This window comes from Chelmon rostratus, chromosome 8, assembly GCF_017976325.1.
Source record: "Chelmon rostratus isolate fCheRos1 chromosome 8, fCheRos1.pri, whole genome shotgun sequence".
NCBI classification, from domain to species: Eukaryota; Metazoa; Chordata; class Actinopteri; order Chaetodontiformes; family Chaetodontidae; genus Chelmon; species Chelmon rostratus.
The window spans coordinates 23,334,832-23,352,554 of NC_055665.1; the positions used below are offsets into that span (position 1 = coordinate 23,334,832).

The following is a 17,723-nucleotide window of genomic DNA, read 5'->3' on the forward strand; positions in this document are numbered from 1 at the left end:
AAGGGAGATCCGAAAATTCACACTCCATCTATGGTGTCAGTGCGACCCATTTAAAGGCTATGGCTTCAGAGAGGAGGCAAAAAGAGCACGTGTGGCAAGTGTTTCTTGCATGCACTACTCTGAGTGCAGTGCATGCGTGTGTGTGTGAGTCGGTGTGAACTGGTCAGATCAAAGTCAGGTGGCGCTTCATTCCCACCTGCTTTCATTAGTCTTTAGGTCTACAGGCCTGGAGTACTGTAAGATCCCACCTGTTTCTGACTGCTGTGGACAAGTCTCTCAGGACAAATGCACGCACAGCATGGACAAACGAACAGTGTGTACACACACGGACACACACACGGACACACGGACACACACACACACACACACACACACACACACACACACACACACACACACACACACACACAAAAAAAAAACAGTTAGGCAGTGTACCGGTGTCGTCTCCTGCATTTGCAACACCATCATTAACGTGATATGTTTTAACATATTAAAAATAATGTGCTTTATTGTGGCTGTGATAACATCCAGGTGGAGGGTTATGTGCGTGCTCACAGAACAGGAGTTAATTCCACTAACTCTCATTTTCCTCACTTTTACGCCGACTCCAGTAACAGGAAAATGTGGAAGCTAACATTACAAGGTAAGCATGCCAGTTTCTCTGTTGTTGGCTACAAGAACCTACACAAAAGTCACAGAACTTAAAGTTTTGCTATTTTTATGTTGCTTTTCTGTTTATTTTGCTGGTTAGTCTGTTGAATGTAGTGTTGAATGGAGTATCTGTTTTAGTTTGTAATACTATGATATAATACTGTCATCATAACAAAGCAAAATAATACACTTTAAACTTTAGGTCACATTGCCTGGCCCTAATACATAGTAGCTGCATATTAACTATGCTACACTGTAAACAGCGTAGTTCTGTGTTGAAGAGTGAACTTCTGATTCTGTATAAACAATCAAACTCTGAAACACTGTCTTGCTTACATCTGTCTAATATAAAAAAAGCAATCGAGGAGAAAACAGCTTTAATATCTATTAGAGAACCAAATATGTTAAGTATTACTGCGCCCGGGGAATTCTCCAAGGATTAATTCCATGTAGCTTTCATAATTCCCTCCAATATGTTTAAATGAAGATTAAAGATCACTTTGTTCCACTATTCCCACAGCTCCCATGGTATGGTAAAGAGATCAAAACTGGAGGGCTTTATAGGGAACATCTTTAACATTTGCTCTGCTCTCAGTGTGCTTGATTAAATGTAACATTTTGAGATCCCAGTTCTGAGAAAAGCATAAATCATTGTCTCGCAGCTGCTGGCGTGCCTGGGGAAAACACATGCTATCCCTCACTCTCTCTCTTTTTGTCTTCTCTATGATCATAAAGCCCACCCGACCCGTTGGCTCCTCCTCCTCTGGTGCAAGTACGGGTGGTGGAGGGTGGGGGGAACACCTGCAGGCTGCCGCTCGCCCCGAGGTTCAGCATAAACCCCAGCTCCTCACACGCCCTCTAGCCCTCTACTCCCTCACATTGGCCCCGTCCAAGGCCCCCTTAGTCTTTCCCATCCATCAGCAGTGACAGCCCCAAGACCAAGCCAAGGAGGATAGTCGGCACGCCAGCCAGCCACTGTCCTGGGATCAAAATGATCAAGTTGTCTCTTGAGTAGCACTGAAAATTTACACTCAGCCTAGCACTGAAGGTCATTCTGAATGACATGGCCAAGGATTTCTGGTCCGAGTGATCCTTAAGGCACTGCTCTACTCTGATTAAATTCACAAATAATTTATAGATCTCATACCAGTCAAGGAATACAGGCATCAGTCCCAGTGTGTTCTAGTGAAGGATGACATGTCCCTGGCTCTCAGCTAGGTCCATGTGGAAGACTAACCTGTGCCCTTCTGATCCAGCCTGCCAACCTGGATCGCTGCCTGCTTTCACTTAAAAGCAACTACCTCACCCCCTGAGCTCCACAAGCCTGACTCTTCCTACAGCTGTCTCGCTTTCTTCTATTATGCTCCATCCCTCACTTTTTTTCATGTTATTTAATAATGGCATTGATTTCTCACTATTCATTGTGTCATAACAGAGTACACGCATGAATCATGCTTACTTTTGGTAAAAGAAAAGAAAATGAAAAAGAAAAAGGGGAGAATACTTGGCCATAGGGGTACTCTTCTACTGCCAAAAGAATCATATCGTTGTTGGGTCCATCTGGAACGGCTGCTCAATTAGGAGAAGTCATCTGGGACTGTCACATTGTAATGCAAAGGGTTAAAGGCAAGATATGAAATTACTATACGGCTTTGGATCTATAAAAGAGGCCATTTCAAAGCAGAGTTGCTTAGTTCTTCTGCGTTCAAACCCACGCCTTTAATTGTGTTTAATTTATTAGAATGTTCCAACCTCAACTCTGTTAAATGAAAACACATTAGTCTGGATCTGCAGGAGTCCTACAAGTGTATAGGGACTCCCTCCAACCGCCACTCTTAGCCACCCAACCCAATCTCTTCATTTTCTAAGTATATTGGAATTTCGTTTTAATTGACTAGTAAACAATTATACAGAAAACAGATGTCATTGGCAATATTTAAAGGAACTTATCTCCTTGGTGAATTAACTTTGCATGAAAGAGCAAGCGAGATGGGGAGAAGATTAAAACACGTGTCAAAGTTGCCATTAAAATGCCGGACTATGTATTCAATTATTCAACATATCATTACTTCAGTACAGGGAACAGTAAAATTACCCAATGCACTTTGACGTTTGTTCTGAAAATATTTCAGGCAGACAAGACAAAAGTGCTCTAGACTTGCGTGTTTAGCCTTTAGTATACAATTTAGCTGTCTATTGGACCAAAAATATCGTATCAGAAGTGACCTCAGAGATATGGGCTGTTCTGAGCCCTAAAAAAGAGAAAATCTAAGGCATGGAGGAAATGCCTTCTGGGATGAATTAAAGGATCCATAAGGAAAGTGCCTGCAATTTCCAGGGCCTGTCACATTCTCTAAGAATTGAGACAACACAGAGATCACACATACATGACCAGTGGGGAAACGTTGAAGGCAAGGCTTCTCTCAACTTATAATCAACTGCAGTCAATCACGTAACCAAAGCAGGAAAATAAGCCATACTGTACATATGTGAAAGCACCATGGCATGTGAGTATATATATTCAAACACTTCAGTGGCTACATGTTGGTAGCTTGATGTCGATTACCAGTAAGCTCCTTCTTCCTCAAACAAATATTATGCTTTGAGAATCGGGCAGATGGATCACACAGGACTGCTGTGCTTTGCATCCCACCAAAAACCAGAAGCAACTAATCAAATGTAAAATAGAATATAAAAGTTGATTGTGGCTCATTATATCTTAATGTTTCCAGTATGTCTATGGTGTAAGGAGTTAGCGTTCTTCTTACGCCCCAACCCAAGTCCTATGCTCGATGTACAATGATCACGCTTTAAGAATTTGCTAAATGGAATCAACAGAGCCACATGGGAAGAATAAAATGTGTTTGATACCAAGGCCAAGTGCTCCAGCAATTCAGAAATGTCATGATCACAAAACGTTGAGCCTCTAAGTCGGTCCTATGGGAGCAAAGGGTGCAGCCCATTTAGAGTGCTGCTACTCCACCTTTCATCTCTGGCTGAATGAGGCGTTGCATCCATCATTCCATTAACACTGCTCTGACAGTCTCACAGTCACCCTCTGGATGACAGCGTGGACATGGGACATGTGGACTGACCAGAAGCTTTGATGTAAACCTGACCGCCATACAAAACACAGACCTAGAAGTTGACACCGAAAAAACGGCTGTGTGCACACACACTAACTTTGCAAGCTCTTCCTTCAGCAGCATGTTAAAAACAACACACAAACACATGCGCACGCACAAGAGAGAGAAATGTTCCAGTCTGGTGAAACTGTCAGGCCATGCTGCTGTCTCCTGACTGTATTGACAGGTATATAGCAGATAAAAGCAAGATTTCTGCATAAATACTGTGTGTGTGTCTGTGTGTGTGTGTGTGTGTGTGTGTGTGTGCGTGTCTGTGTCTGTCAGCTGTTCTGTGTGATTGCCTGAGTGAAAATTCAAAAAAAATATTATTCATTCATTAAGCTTTGCTACTTTGTACCTACCATCAGTGAATAAGGATTAATCTCTTGTTAGACCTCTAAGAAACAACGGGACAGAAATGCATGCATGAGTATTGTACATGTGAGATTAAAAGAAACTAAAAAAGGTAAAAAAAAAAAAGACAAAAGGAGATGCGGACAGAGTGAGAAAGAAAGTGAGCGAGATACAAAGACCATTAAACCCAGAAGAAAAGGGAAAAATAGGAGAGTAGCGAGGCAGTGATGAGAAGGAGTGCAGGCCTCCACTGCTCCACATCTGCTGGAGATATATCCAGTGCTTCTGGGAGTCAGCCCCACACCACCCTTTCACCTTCATCTTCTTTCTCTCTCCCCCTCGTTTCGTTTCCTTTTGGTCTTCTGGTTTGTGTTCAGATCAGGTTTTAATATTCAAAAATATGTACTGTCTTTATGAGCCATTGCTCTGCTGAAATAATATGCTCTCTAAATCAAAGTAATAGTCTAAGGCTGTGCACTAAATAGAATTTACCAGAGTTCCTAAAAATATCTATCTGAAGCATGTCTGAGAGACTGCAAGGGGTGAAACAACCCATTGTCAGAAATACCACGTTGCTTTTAAAATCTATTCTAATGTCATTGTTACTTTCAGGTAATTTATTCCGTGGCTGTCCTCACATTCATCAAACCATGAGTTGCCTGTGAAATGTAAGCTTTTCCCTGCCTTACATTTTCAATTTATAGCAGTGTCTTGGCGCCCTGTTCACCAGCAATGGGACAGTGATTGACTGGGTGACATTCAAACAGCAATGCAATTCCTGGTTTGGGATGGCCTCCCAAATCCACTGTCTCTAAACTGTACTTATCCTCTTACTTCACTACGCCCTAAGCTACAGCTGTATCTTTTCCTCACAGTCTGAAACCACCTGAGGCCGGCTCTATTGCCATGTCAGCGCTGACATGTTTAAGGCACAGGGGTCTGATGTGATTCAGGGCCTGTTTTGGGGGTTTGTGTAAGCCAAGGCCACACGATGAATCTCTGCAGCCCTGCATTAAAAGTGATGTACAGTTGTGACTCTGTAGACAACTCTGAAAACAAATACTGGGGGTGTATTGTTTTACACTGTCACCCCAGGCTTCTCCTGTATCTGCTGTTGGGCAGGAGGGGGGTTGCGGGATAACAGTCCGGAGAGTATTTTGAGACTTTGAGAGACTCACCTTTTGTGGGCTTTTAGAGACTTGGGAGCAATTCAAGACCGTGACATAGGAGAGATGGCAAGTACATCTCCCTCCAAACACTTCAATCTTCCTTCGAGCTGCTCGACAGGAGAACTAGTTACTGTATAGTTGCATGCGGGGAGGAAAGGTTAGTGATGACACTGATATTCATGGCCTCCTTCACAGAAGAAAGCACTACAGGAGCAATTTCTGCTTGAAGGAACACAGGAGACCATGCCATATAGATGAGGACATACCTGGCTACTGCTGTAGATACATGAGATGCACAGAGTTGTAGTCATTAAATATCCAGCTTACTAAATCAAGCACTACAGCCTTTGCACTACAGAGCTTTGGAATCTGAACTGCATTTTTAGTCTTTTGGAAGGCCTACTGAATAATCCCACACCCTCCCTCTAAACACACACGCATACACCCACACACTCATGCACTGACACCAGAAATATAATCTGTGGTCTAAGGACGCAATCAAAAACTGCAACCTGACATCAGTGCAGCCTTCAGCAGCAATCCTCGAGTGGTTAGCTGTTGTTAGCCAGCTCAGCCCAGCGCTGACAGAGACTAACTGCTGTTTAGAGAACTCATGCTGCCTGCAAAGAGGCGAAGAGTTGCCAACCCTGCCTCAAGGATACTGGAGTGGAAAACACTTATCGGCTTTGCTAAACAAATAACTGAAAGGGGGCATTGCGTGACATTATGGGAGGAAGGAAAATATGATGATCTAAACAAACCGAGGCTCTTGCATTAGATCACCAATAATTGAGATGGAATATGGACTACCAGTTCCTGTAACAAGTCCAAACACCACAACCACGACCGGAAAATGAGCTAAAAAACTGATATATCAACACAGGATGGTGAAAAATACACAGGTTTGGTAAGAAACTGTACCACAGAGCCATGTACTTTGGTAGATGGTAGGAAGAGGAGAGAAGTGACAAGAGGAGCGGAGAGGAGTGACGAGAGGAAAGAGAGAGGCTTTAATAGACAGACATTTCAGCAGCTTCAACCTGAGTTCCTACCTGAGTTCCTACAATCATCTCCTTGCTGAGGGACCTGAACAGAAAACGCCAGCAGGTCAGGGGCCAGCAACGATTCAGGCTTGCGAATCTCATTAAGCCAGCGGCTCATATGGAGTTCTTTGGTGTCAGATGGGCCCTGAATGAGAGGAACCAGCTTCTCCTTAACCCCCTCTCCCGAACCTAAGAGACAAGTGTTAAAGGCTAATTAGTATATTAAAAAATGACACACATTCACAAATGAGAGTCTTATTTAATAATGTGGCCAAGAGGACAGAAAAATATAAAAACAAGCTCGTCTTGAATGCTTCTCACATTAAAACAATATTACTCACCTCTGTAGCCATGTGTGCAGTGATGATACTCCTTACATGTACACAATTTTAGATGTTAATTCTATTATATATGAAATAAGTAAATAATTGCACATCCTTCTTTTTTTTTGCATTTCTATGTTGACAGCTGCAATAGATCTTATATTCTGCCTGACATCATGTGTGCAGTTTGACCTTGTGAACTCTGTGCTATGACACTAGCTCCAATAACATCCTTGCCATCAAAGACATGGCCGGAGCCCAATGACAGCGCCCCAGGAGAAAACAGCAACTGAATCACATAGCTGGAAATAAATCAAGATAAAGATTGAGCAGGAGAACGAGAGGGAGAGAGAGAGAGTGTGTAAACGTATAAGTTAAAGAAAGTAAAAGAAGAGTCTAGTCGGTCTCACTCTCTCCCTCCTACACAGGCAGTAAAGTTTTAACAGGGCACAGCTGCACACACCTGGGGTCCTGGCGCACACTTTTACAGCTCCCACGGTTCCCGAGGCGCATTTCACCGTTGCACGGCTGCAGAACTTCAGCTCCAGGTTTTGGACCGAGCCCTCGAGAGTCGGTGACGGGCCTGGAGACTTCACACCTAATAAAAAAAAAAAAAACAAGTGAAAATGAAGTGCAGTCCGGCAGGTTTAAACACCGCTGCTGTGGCTTCGTTAAACACTTGATTGGCCTTTAATTGTTCTTGACCCCTTTTTCTCCCTCTCCCTCCCAGAGTTGTGAGAAAGCAGGTGCTCTTTAACACAGATATCATGAACACCAGGCAGAGTGTGTTGCGTGTATTTAAGATCTGGCAGGAATACTAGCAGTGCCCTCTGTTTGCAAGGTTAACCTGCTGCTGTGTCTCTATACAATGATAACTATGTGAAAGCAAAGCTCATTTGTATATCCAGTTACATGCAAAAGTCAAAACGGAAGTGAACACAATTTACTGTATGATGCGCATTTATTAGTGCCTGACTTCAGTCCCCAGTCAGTTTATTTTCTTTTTATGTGTTTATCTGTTAGTACAAGCTGACAGGATCTGAGGGGTATTAAAAGAGATAAAAAGTCTTAAATTAACAAGTGCTTGTTCTGTTTTACAAGTTCCCTGTAAATCCACCGCGTTGAATGACTTGAAGATTTGAAGTTAAATAACAGGGACTATTAGGAATATGAGTAACAGGCCAATATAAAGGATATATCTTTCCAAAATAATATCCAATACAGTCACACCGGAATCCAGCTTAGTGTCAACTACAACTCACCTAACACCAGCATTACATCACAGGAGCCTCAAGTGCTCTTCACTCTATGATTATTTCTCTTAATGGCAGCCTAGTGTGGAAGAACCTTCCGTCTGCCATCTTTCCAAAATGAAACAGTTTGCACTGTGGTCAGGAGTCGGGGGGGATTACATACTCGCTATTATGATATGTCAATGTTATTTCTATGGTGAGAGGCTATTTCAAACACATAACAGGAGAAGGAGGGAGAAATAGCGGGATGGCTAAAAGATACTGTAGAGTATCGGGAGTTCTGTGCCAAACCGCCTGTTGAGAGAGGAGAGGAGGATCCATCCATCACATGCTACATTCTTCCAGTGTGCTGGAACTGTCCGAGGGAATCACATTAAATTCTTACATCACCTGTTCCAATAAGGCTTTACTTCTCAGAATAATCCCCTTTTACAGTGATAGCACTTCATTTCCTACAAGTGTCCACAGCACTTTTTGACTGAGTTTACAGCTTTCTCTGTCAAACGTTGTCCAACTGACTCTAAGATCAACAATCAGAAAGACAGACCATACAGCAAAGAGACAAAAAAATGTTAAATATAAACACAAATACATAACATGCATTCATATAGAACAAATGAAACAGATGGATTGGATAGCAGGGATTTATTGCCTACCGGCGAGTGAGGAGGTTTTGTATTAATAAGGCACAGATGAGCGGCGCTACCAGAGAGGCTATGAAAGCACAACAGGTCATTATTTGGCAACAGCTCCTGAAGCTACCAGGAAAAAGCTGTTCTGGAGATCTAAAGGCTTTCTTTCATTCACATTCACTTCCTCTCTGACTTTTCTTGTTACATTTTTTAATACGTAACTCTTTGACCTGCACAAAGACAATGTATTTAAGGTTTGACCTCATTAACTTCATTGATTGTTGTAAATATCTGCTTATTCTGAATTTGATGCAGCAACACGTTGAAACGAGTCAGGACAGGAGCAACAAAAGACTGGGAAAGTTGTGGAACGCTCCAAAAACACCTAACAGGTGACAGTATCATGATTGGGTATGAAAGGAACATCCTTGAACGGCTCTGTAGCTCACAAGCAAGGTTCACCACTTTGTGAACACATGACTGTATAAAGGATGTCACTACATGGGTTCAGGAACACTTTTTAAAAACGCTGTCAGCGAGCACAGTTTGTTTGCGAATGACTGCATTCTGTTTTTATTTATGTTTCACAGACCATCCAAATTTTTTGGAAACAGGGTTGTAGTTGAAAGGTAGTTTTAATGTAAAACAGCAGGCAGTGTGGATACGGGCGGGTTCAAGTACACACATATGCACACAGCACATTTAACCAAGGGAATTACTGGCAATTGCTAAAATCCCTAACCACTGACTTCCCTCCTCTCCCTCTCTCAGACAAATTACCCAGCAACCTCTTCACCTGCTGTCTGAGAGGCCCTCTATCAGCCCAGATGGAAGATGGGAACACTAATAACCCTGCCTCTGTCTCCCTGCCTGCTACTTAATATATCTGCAGGTCAAACACAGCACTGCTGCGTTCTCTCTGTGGCTTTGGTGACCTGCTTCTCTATCAGCTTCCTCTGTCTATCAGAAAGATGTTCTATGCGAAGTGTGGAACTAATCTATGAGGCCAGATTCTAACAACAGAGCTATACAATCTGTTGCATGCATAAATATCAACATAAAATAACAGCCAAACATATATCTTGTACACAGGGTTCCTACACATTTTCCATCTCAAAATTCCATACTTTTCCAGACTAACAATTTCCAATCTTTTCAGTAGATTTTTCAGACCATATTTGACATCTGAATACAAATAGCTAGATAATAATTATGTAAATAAATGTTTTTAAAATCCGTACAGGCAAAGAGGCAGCTCTGCGTAGGAGTGTGCGTTCAGTAGCATGTCATAATTCTTGCCTTGTTTTTGATGACATCAGGCTTGCTCTGGAAAACTTTCCTCTTGATGTACTCAGTAAACTCCAAATACAGCTTCAGAAAACAGTTAAACCAGTGTTTTGGATTTTTTTTTATCTAATTTTTTTCAAAGTTTTTGATGAGTCTAGTCTTATCAGTTTACCAAAGAAACATTTCTTTAAGAAGAAACCAGTCAGTTGAGTCAGCGTTGAGTCACCATATTGACCATTTTCAGAGGAAGCGCACACATATGCACATACAGACACACACATATGTACACACATACACGGATGCATGCACAAACGCACAGACACAGACATACACGCACAGACACGGAACACAAACACACATACAAGACATTGGGGTTATTTGATATGATCCAGTACCGGAGGGACAGACAGAGAATGACACAGGCACTACATAAAGCTAAGCTCCCTTCCTGGAAACAATATAGCCTACATACATTCGCTATAAAAGGATCGCAGCAGAAATCTGGCTACATTATTGAGTGTGTCTCAGCGAACCTAAAAACACATGACCAATCTATCCTAAAAGTCCAGATCACTGTAGAGAAAGGATATCCAGACCCAATGACCATTTGGCCTTTTTCAGTACTGAAGGGAAAATGACTGTGATGAGTAGGTCTCCACACAAGCTGACTGTTCCTTTGAGTCCTTCAGTCTTTCTAGAAAAGATGGAGATGTTAAAAGAGCAAACCAATCTGGGACATGACAGGGGCCATTCCCTCTACTGCTCCCTCCGCTATTTGCTCTTTGACAAATGGCACTAGGGATATCACTATATCATATCCCCCTTCACCCAAGTAGATGTCCTAAAGGGCATAGTGCACCTGCTGGGGTGGTGGTTGCTGGGTGGAGGGGTGGGGGCTCTGGACAATGTTTTGTCCAGCTGTTAGACTATAAAAAAGCAGGGTACACAGGAAGAGGAAAAGCACAGTGGTCGGTAGTTTGTCGACTTAACAGTGGTATTCAGTTGGGTTTATGAATGTAAGCTGCATTAGTGCGTGTATTACAGCCAGACGTGTGTGTTTTCATGTTTCTGTGAACGTGTGTGGTGCTGTTACTCTTCAAGCAAGGGCAGGTGCAAGAAGTACATAAACACACAGCTAGAGGCCAGAGGCTACAGCACTCCATCAAACACTGTGAGGGCAACTATGGGCAGCTGGATTTGCCATCCTGAGTGCTGAGGAGAATGTGGAAAATATGAAGGGAAGGAAAGATGGATAGTGCGTAAAGAAATACCCAAGTCAGAAAAAAAAGATTAAAAAAAAAAGCACACACCAGTGGTGCAGTAAGGGGTGTGGAGGCTACTTTTTTTTGCTTTCTACATACATCAATAGTTGGTGTGCACATGTCTCAGTATGTCTGTGGGTGTGTGGGTGTGTGTGTGTGTGTGTGTGCAGGAAATCTGCAGACTTGAAAGCCATGTTTTACACATTCCAACATGTCCTGCTCTCACTGCTTTAAGAAATGGTATGGGAAAGTTGTCTGCCAATAACGCTGGACCAGGCAAATCTGCATTTTAAGACATGAAGCTGTGCTTAGTCTTTATTCATAAAACACTTGTGATAATACCTCAGAAATACTACTTTGATTTCTATGGATGCTATGGATTTTTTTTTAACTGAAAGTCAGGACAGTCACATGGCAACACTGAAATGAAGAAGAAGCTGAAGAAGTTCAAAGAAGAAAGGAAATAAATGAGGTTTGAATGTATGTTGATGAACAACAGAAGACATCCAGGAGGAGTCCCAGGAGTCCCACAAGGCTTAACAACTAACAATATTGATGATGAAGATTCTCAGTCATCCAAGACAGGGCAACGAGACTTGGTTGTAGAAACTTGAAAGCATTTCACCTTTCATCCAAGGGGCTTCTTCAGCTCTAACTCACTGGTGGGGAGTCCCAGGTATTTAACCTCTGTGGGGTCGTTATCAAGGTCATTGATACTACTTGGGCTCTTAGTGCTACTGGCTGTGAAACAGCAGTTGTCAGAGTAGTTGGACTGACCCGGGGGCAAGTGTAAAAAGCAGTTGTTGGAATTGTCATGAGGCCAACTGTGAGTAGATGTTAAATGTCCTGAGAACAGATGAAAGGGCAGTGTTGCAGGTGGGGGACAAGCGGTGTTGTAGACCATCTGTCCAAAATATCTAAAATATGTACACAGTTGCTCTCAAATGGGTGTCCCTTATCTTTCAGGTGGAGGTAAACTGAGGAATTGACCCTCCCGTGTTGAGTCATGCCTTTGTGTAATGGTTATTTCATTTCCCCAATATACAAGTCTGTGCATCTGAACTTAATGTTCCTGTCCGTCGAGTTGATGTGTTCTGTGAAGGCCTTTTATTTCCATCCATGTATCAAAACCAGTAGCTCTGTGCTGTTCCTCTGAAGGAGCTCAGGGCTCTGCCTTCTACTTCTTGCATGTAGAGTTTGGCCACAGTGGGAGAAACAGGTGAGTCCATGGGACAGCCATGCTTCTGTCTGTAAAACCTCTGTTGTACTGGTAGAAGGTGGTGTTGAGACAGAGGTCGAGCAGTTTGCATAATATCTGGCAATTGGTTGATGCATACTACAAAACCCCACCATAAAAAAGGCTGGAGCAGATACAGAAAGAGAAGGAGGTTATGTTTGATTCACTTAATTACATAAAATAAATACATAATTACTCCACTACTTTTCAGGAAACCGCTCCACATAGGATCACTTATATATGTGATGACAATCAGCTGACAAGAGGATGTACAGTATCGCAAAACACTAATGGGCAGGTAGACGGACAAAGACAGACAGCGAAGGGAAGAGAACCTAAAGTACTAAAAGCTCCAAGTCTGGCAATGGGCCCACAGCAGCTAGGGGGCTGACAGAAAAAGAGGTAGACATAGACAAGTTGGGTAGACTGAAAGCAGCCAGCTGAGCCATTAAGTGCTGATGCAGAAACAATAACTGTCTCTCCTAAATCAGGAGGGGCTGAAGTAGAAGCAGTAAGTAGGAGCAGGAGGTCTGCTGGCACCTTGCCCAGTACTGACACACAGCAAAAATACAGACACATGCAGAGAGAGTGGGACAGGAAAACAGACAAGGTGAACCAGTAGTGGTTTGTCCTGCAGTTAAAGCTGAGAAGAGAGCAGCTTTGGCAGCGTCTGCAGGGGAGACTCATCGCTTTTTAAAAAAAAATCTCACTTCTATACTACCAGAAAATGATTCTTTGGATAGTGGAGAGTAAAGTAAATAAAGGTAACTTTAGGAATGCATTAGGTGTTTATAATCAGTCCCTTGAAGAGAGTTTGAGACATTTTGATAAAAAAAACAACTTTTGCTGCTTTCTGCCATCAGCTGACAATAACAGCAAATCAGCCCATAGTCACTGAAAAGGGTTGCAATAATTTGGTGTGTTTACATTTGCCGTTGCTTATGGTGTTTGCAGGAAAACTTCACATGCACACAGGAAGAGATGCAGTTTACATTTCAGGCAGCAGAAACGGCAACAAATGGAACAGGAACTGGGCAGTTGACATGTGATAGCTACAATTGCTAAGCAGGGTTGGGCGATATGACGGTATATAATGTGCAATAGTAGAAATGTGCCTGCTGATAGAGATTTGGCAATACCGTTTCCACAGTGGGAGCTATCCCTCAAGCTGTACTTGCACACTATCATTCACGGTGTATGCACTGCTACCCTGCTACGCAGCGAGCGAGTTAATGACATTGCATGGAGTGTAGCTGTACTTGTACTTTTTTCTGCCTGCCTGTAAGTTTCTTTCCACTCTTTATTCATGTTGCGGGTATGTCCACTGTACCCAGATGCCACCCCTTGGCTAAATGAAACAGAGTATTTCCAGTAAGTGAGGATGTGTCTGACACGGACAAACGTGCTACATGTGTGACAGGGCAACTCTGGACAATGTCCGGATCGATTCTGTACAACTTTAGCGTCTCTGCTGTATATCCGGGGCAGGCAGCACGATGTAGCAATCCAGCTGCCTCGCAAAGTGACGTGGTTTGGGCAGCAGAACTGCTCACCATGTTCTCACGTGACCTAAGAGCAACAGTTGGTGGTGATAACGCACCTCTGTTGCATGTCTGTTGTCGGTTGGTTTGGAACATTAAAGCTTCCATTTTGAAAGAATGCAAGTTTTACTGTTTTGAATTTACTGTTTTTAACTTAAGTGTTGTCTCATGTGAGGCAGTTGTGTTTTTTTGTATGGAAGTTTCAAATAAAAGAAGAAATTATCGTAAGATATGGTTATTTTAAACCATTTATTGATTGAATTTACAGAATAATAACTGTACCATGATATGCATCGTTACTGTGACATGAAGTTAAACATGGGATCAAATATTTTGCCCATCTCACCCACCCCCATTACTAAATAACCACACACACACACGCACACACGCACAAACACACACACAAACGCACACACACATGCGCGCGCACACACACACGCGCACACACACACGCGCACACACACACACGCGCACACACACACACACACACACACACACACACACACACACACACACACACACACACACACACACACACACAGAAATGCTTCTCCCTATGAGGCAACCCAGTCAAGCTGCTTCCAGCACACAGAGTCAAGGTTGGGGTATGCAAGTGGTACTCGCCACCTATGAGGATGGTAGTATTAAGACGGTGATGGGGTGTAAGTGCTGGTGGTAGTGGAGGCTGGGGGTCTAATTTCCATGATAACCATCCCCTCCAGGTGCTGCCTGCCTTTCCGTCTGCCCACTAAAGCAGTGACACATGTTCTCCGCACATTGAAACCTTGGTTCTTTCTGCCACCGAATTACCACAATTAAGGATTCTTCATGCGGAAGCAATTTGGCCAACACTAATGGGCCTAGGCAGTGGGGTTTGGAAGATGGTGAAGGGGGGGGGGCACCAAAACTGAGTGGAAGAATTATAAAAAAAAAAAAAAAGTCAGAAAGACAAAAGAGTGTAAAAGAAAAAGGGAGCGACAGATGTGCAAAGACTGATAGAGAAACATGTGCTGTGACAGACGATTCCCGCATTGCCCATTGCCACTTGTAAGGAGACGATTAGCCGGTGGTGAGATAGGCCATTAAAACACAGTTCTGGATGAGAGGGCCTGCCTCTCAATCTCCCATATCCCCAGCCTAATGCTGCCCTGACAAATTTGGTTAGCATAAGAAACAGGGGCATTCTGGCTTTGAAGAAGCAGCCAGGGTGGAATGCCAGTGTGGTTCCTCCATGAGAGAGACGCTCTCTCTACAGACCGCAGCTAATGACGCTAAACCAGCCCCTCCGTCACTGAAATGTAACTCTGGATTACTGCTCTCTCTCTCCGACTCTCAAGATCTCTGTGACTCTATAACTCACACTTGCTCTTTTTCTCAGGCTTTCTCCCCCTCTATTCTCCTCCCTTATGGAAGAGAATTAAAGAGAAACCAAGCAGAGAGTTCTTGTTTATCAATAATCCACTGAGATCAATATTTATGTCTCAGCTTTGCAGGGGCTGACTGTGTCTGTGTGTGGTGGTAGCCAAGACGTGACTGGGGTTTTGGTGCTGCTGAGGCACTTCAATGGGAGTCACAGTGGAAATTTATGGCCTTGTGACGTGGAGCTATGTGCTCAGTCGGCACTCGTCACTACCCTTAGATGGGACGGTTGATTCACAGCAGGGAGCCAACTCTGCAGACACTACCAGATGACATAAATACAAACAGATTTATTTGGAGCTGTCATTGATTCTGGGCTTAGTTACATTCAGAGCAGTCTGCTGTGGGTGCTTTAAAGCCCTTTCTACTTACAGTGCATTTTGTTTCACGTCCCTCTGATACTCTTTGCTTTGTGTATGGGAACCTTTGAAACATGTTAGACAGTTATTAAGCAACTAAATTATTTAACAAATGAACTCTTCTTTCACCACTGTTTGCAATGTATCCCTTGTGATTCATATTCTTCACACCATTAGTTACTTTGAGATGAATGTAACGGCTTGTGAATTGGTCTGTCTTTAATGACTTAACTGTTTCAGTGATGCTCCTGAAGATTTTCTGATGCAGCAGTCAGTTTAGTCACTTGTTACGCCTGGACGCGCTGCTGACCTGAGCAGAGCATGTGCATCGTTTAACCTCTTGCTTGTCATTTCAGCGGCCATGTTCACAGGTAAGAGCTGCCACATAGCCTGCATGAGGAGCACATCATCTTGAGGTTTTGCGTGTTGCCAATCTTTTCCACGATGTGTGCATTTCTCAGCAAAAAGACAGTAAAAATGATCTGTTGATAGTCCTGTTGACATCATATCAGCAAAATTACACCATTCACCGCATTTTCTATGTCTATATCTGTATGATATGTGCCAGTCATGAAAAAAATGTTTTTTTTAATTCAGCATTTCTGGTATCCATTTCAAGGGTTATATAAATGAAACTTATAACATAATGAAATGAAACATTCTATCATTGATGGCCATTATCAAAGGCAAACTCAGCATAGAAAGATAGGACTGGCAGTAGCACCTCCGCATTAGCAGCGCTGCCTGTGTGGACACCACACATGGGCAAGCCATAGCTGTTTAGCAAATTAGCCATCAGGCAGAGGTAGAGGTAGGCTGTGTGTCCCGGGCATTAGAGTGACTAATATATACAATCTGTAAAAGCAGAGCCTTCACTATAATACACAATCCAACAATTTATACCTTCCTATAACTGTACTCCGCGCACCTTCACTTGTCCTCCTAGGTCTGTTTAACACATTATCTATTGGTGACAGACGGGTAGGGGCATACAAGTCTTAACCATGGTAACGTTTCATAAACCACAGCCGCAGGGGGTTTTCATATCATATTTCAGTTTACCCTCCACAGGGGAGAGTCAGCAGGCGAGTGTTCCAGCTCTAACTGATGAAAGCTGAAATCTACAGAAACTCTGCTCTATCCAAGCTTGGCAAGCTAACTAAACTGCCCTAATCAACTACCAACGACCAGCCAGGTTTCTAAAAAGCATGATAGATCTTTGAGATCAACTACCAATTTACAGTAAGTGCTACACTGTGCCAAAGGTATATTGGATTTAGTGGTAAGTGGAAAGATGCCTCTGATAAACCATCAATGATTCATATCAGATAGCAAAAATAAAAATCTGGACGTGAAACTCAGGCTTCCAGATCCTGTACTGGGATCATCCATGTCCTCCAACATGCCTGGAATCACATCTTATTTCCCATGACAGAAAAGTGGGCTACTATTCAAACAAACAGGGGAGAGAAAATCCTTGGCGCACTATCAGTTGACTTCTGATTTCTTTTAAATATCATCTTTCACCAGAAGCCAGCGAACGGTGTGAGGAAAAGGAGAATGATGAATGGAAAATCATGGTGAGAAATGACAAGCCTGATGTCCCCTGATGAGTGTCTGAAGTCACCAACCACAAGGGGGAGTTTGTGTTTGAGTGGGGGGGTTGTGCGTGTGTTTGTGCGTGTGCATGTGCAAACCGATGTTTGGTGAAAGTCTCGAGTCAACTTAAGATCTTGTTTGATGGAAGGAGCAGACCTCAGGCACTTTATCTTTCTATCATTCCATTAAACAAATAAATATCCATGTAATCTGATGTCCAATTGTGGGACAACACAACAAACTTCTGTTTTGCATTGACTGCACTGGCTTCTCTCATTAGCTATGGAGTGTAGTAAGCGACAGACAAAGAGAGCAGAGAGCAGCAGGAAGACAAAAGAAAAGAGGAAGGCCTGAGTCTGGATTGACTTAAAACATCATCACAATCTGCCAGGAGTGGAACGAGGGCCGTCTGTAGCTCATTGAAGTTTTCATTGACAAGAGCCGTCTCAAGTTCCATCCAAGATTTATT

The 17,723-nt window shown here is 43.0% G+C and overlaps 1 protein-coding gene across 2 annotated transcripts in view; it reads right to left on the minus strand.

Annotated features, from left to right (window-relative positions):
• Nucleotides 1-17,723, minus strand: part of LOC121609858 (vacuolar protein sorting-associated protein 13B-like) — a 316,585-nt gene that overhangs the window by 220,774 nt on the left and 78,088 nt on the right. For both annotated transcript variants that reach the window (XM_041941573.1, XM_041941574.1), the window contains exons 18-19: nucleotides 7,129-7,263; nucleotides 6,352-6,531 (exon numbers count right to left, since the gene is read on the minus strand). In XM_041941573.1, the coding sequence (XP_041797507.1) occupies nucleotides 6,352-6,531; nucleotides 7,129-7,263 (315 nt within the window). The remainder of the gene's footprint in view (nucleotides 1-6,351; nucleotides 6,532-7,128; nucleotides 7,264-17,723) is intronic.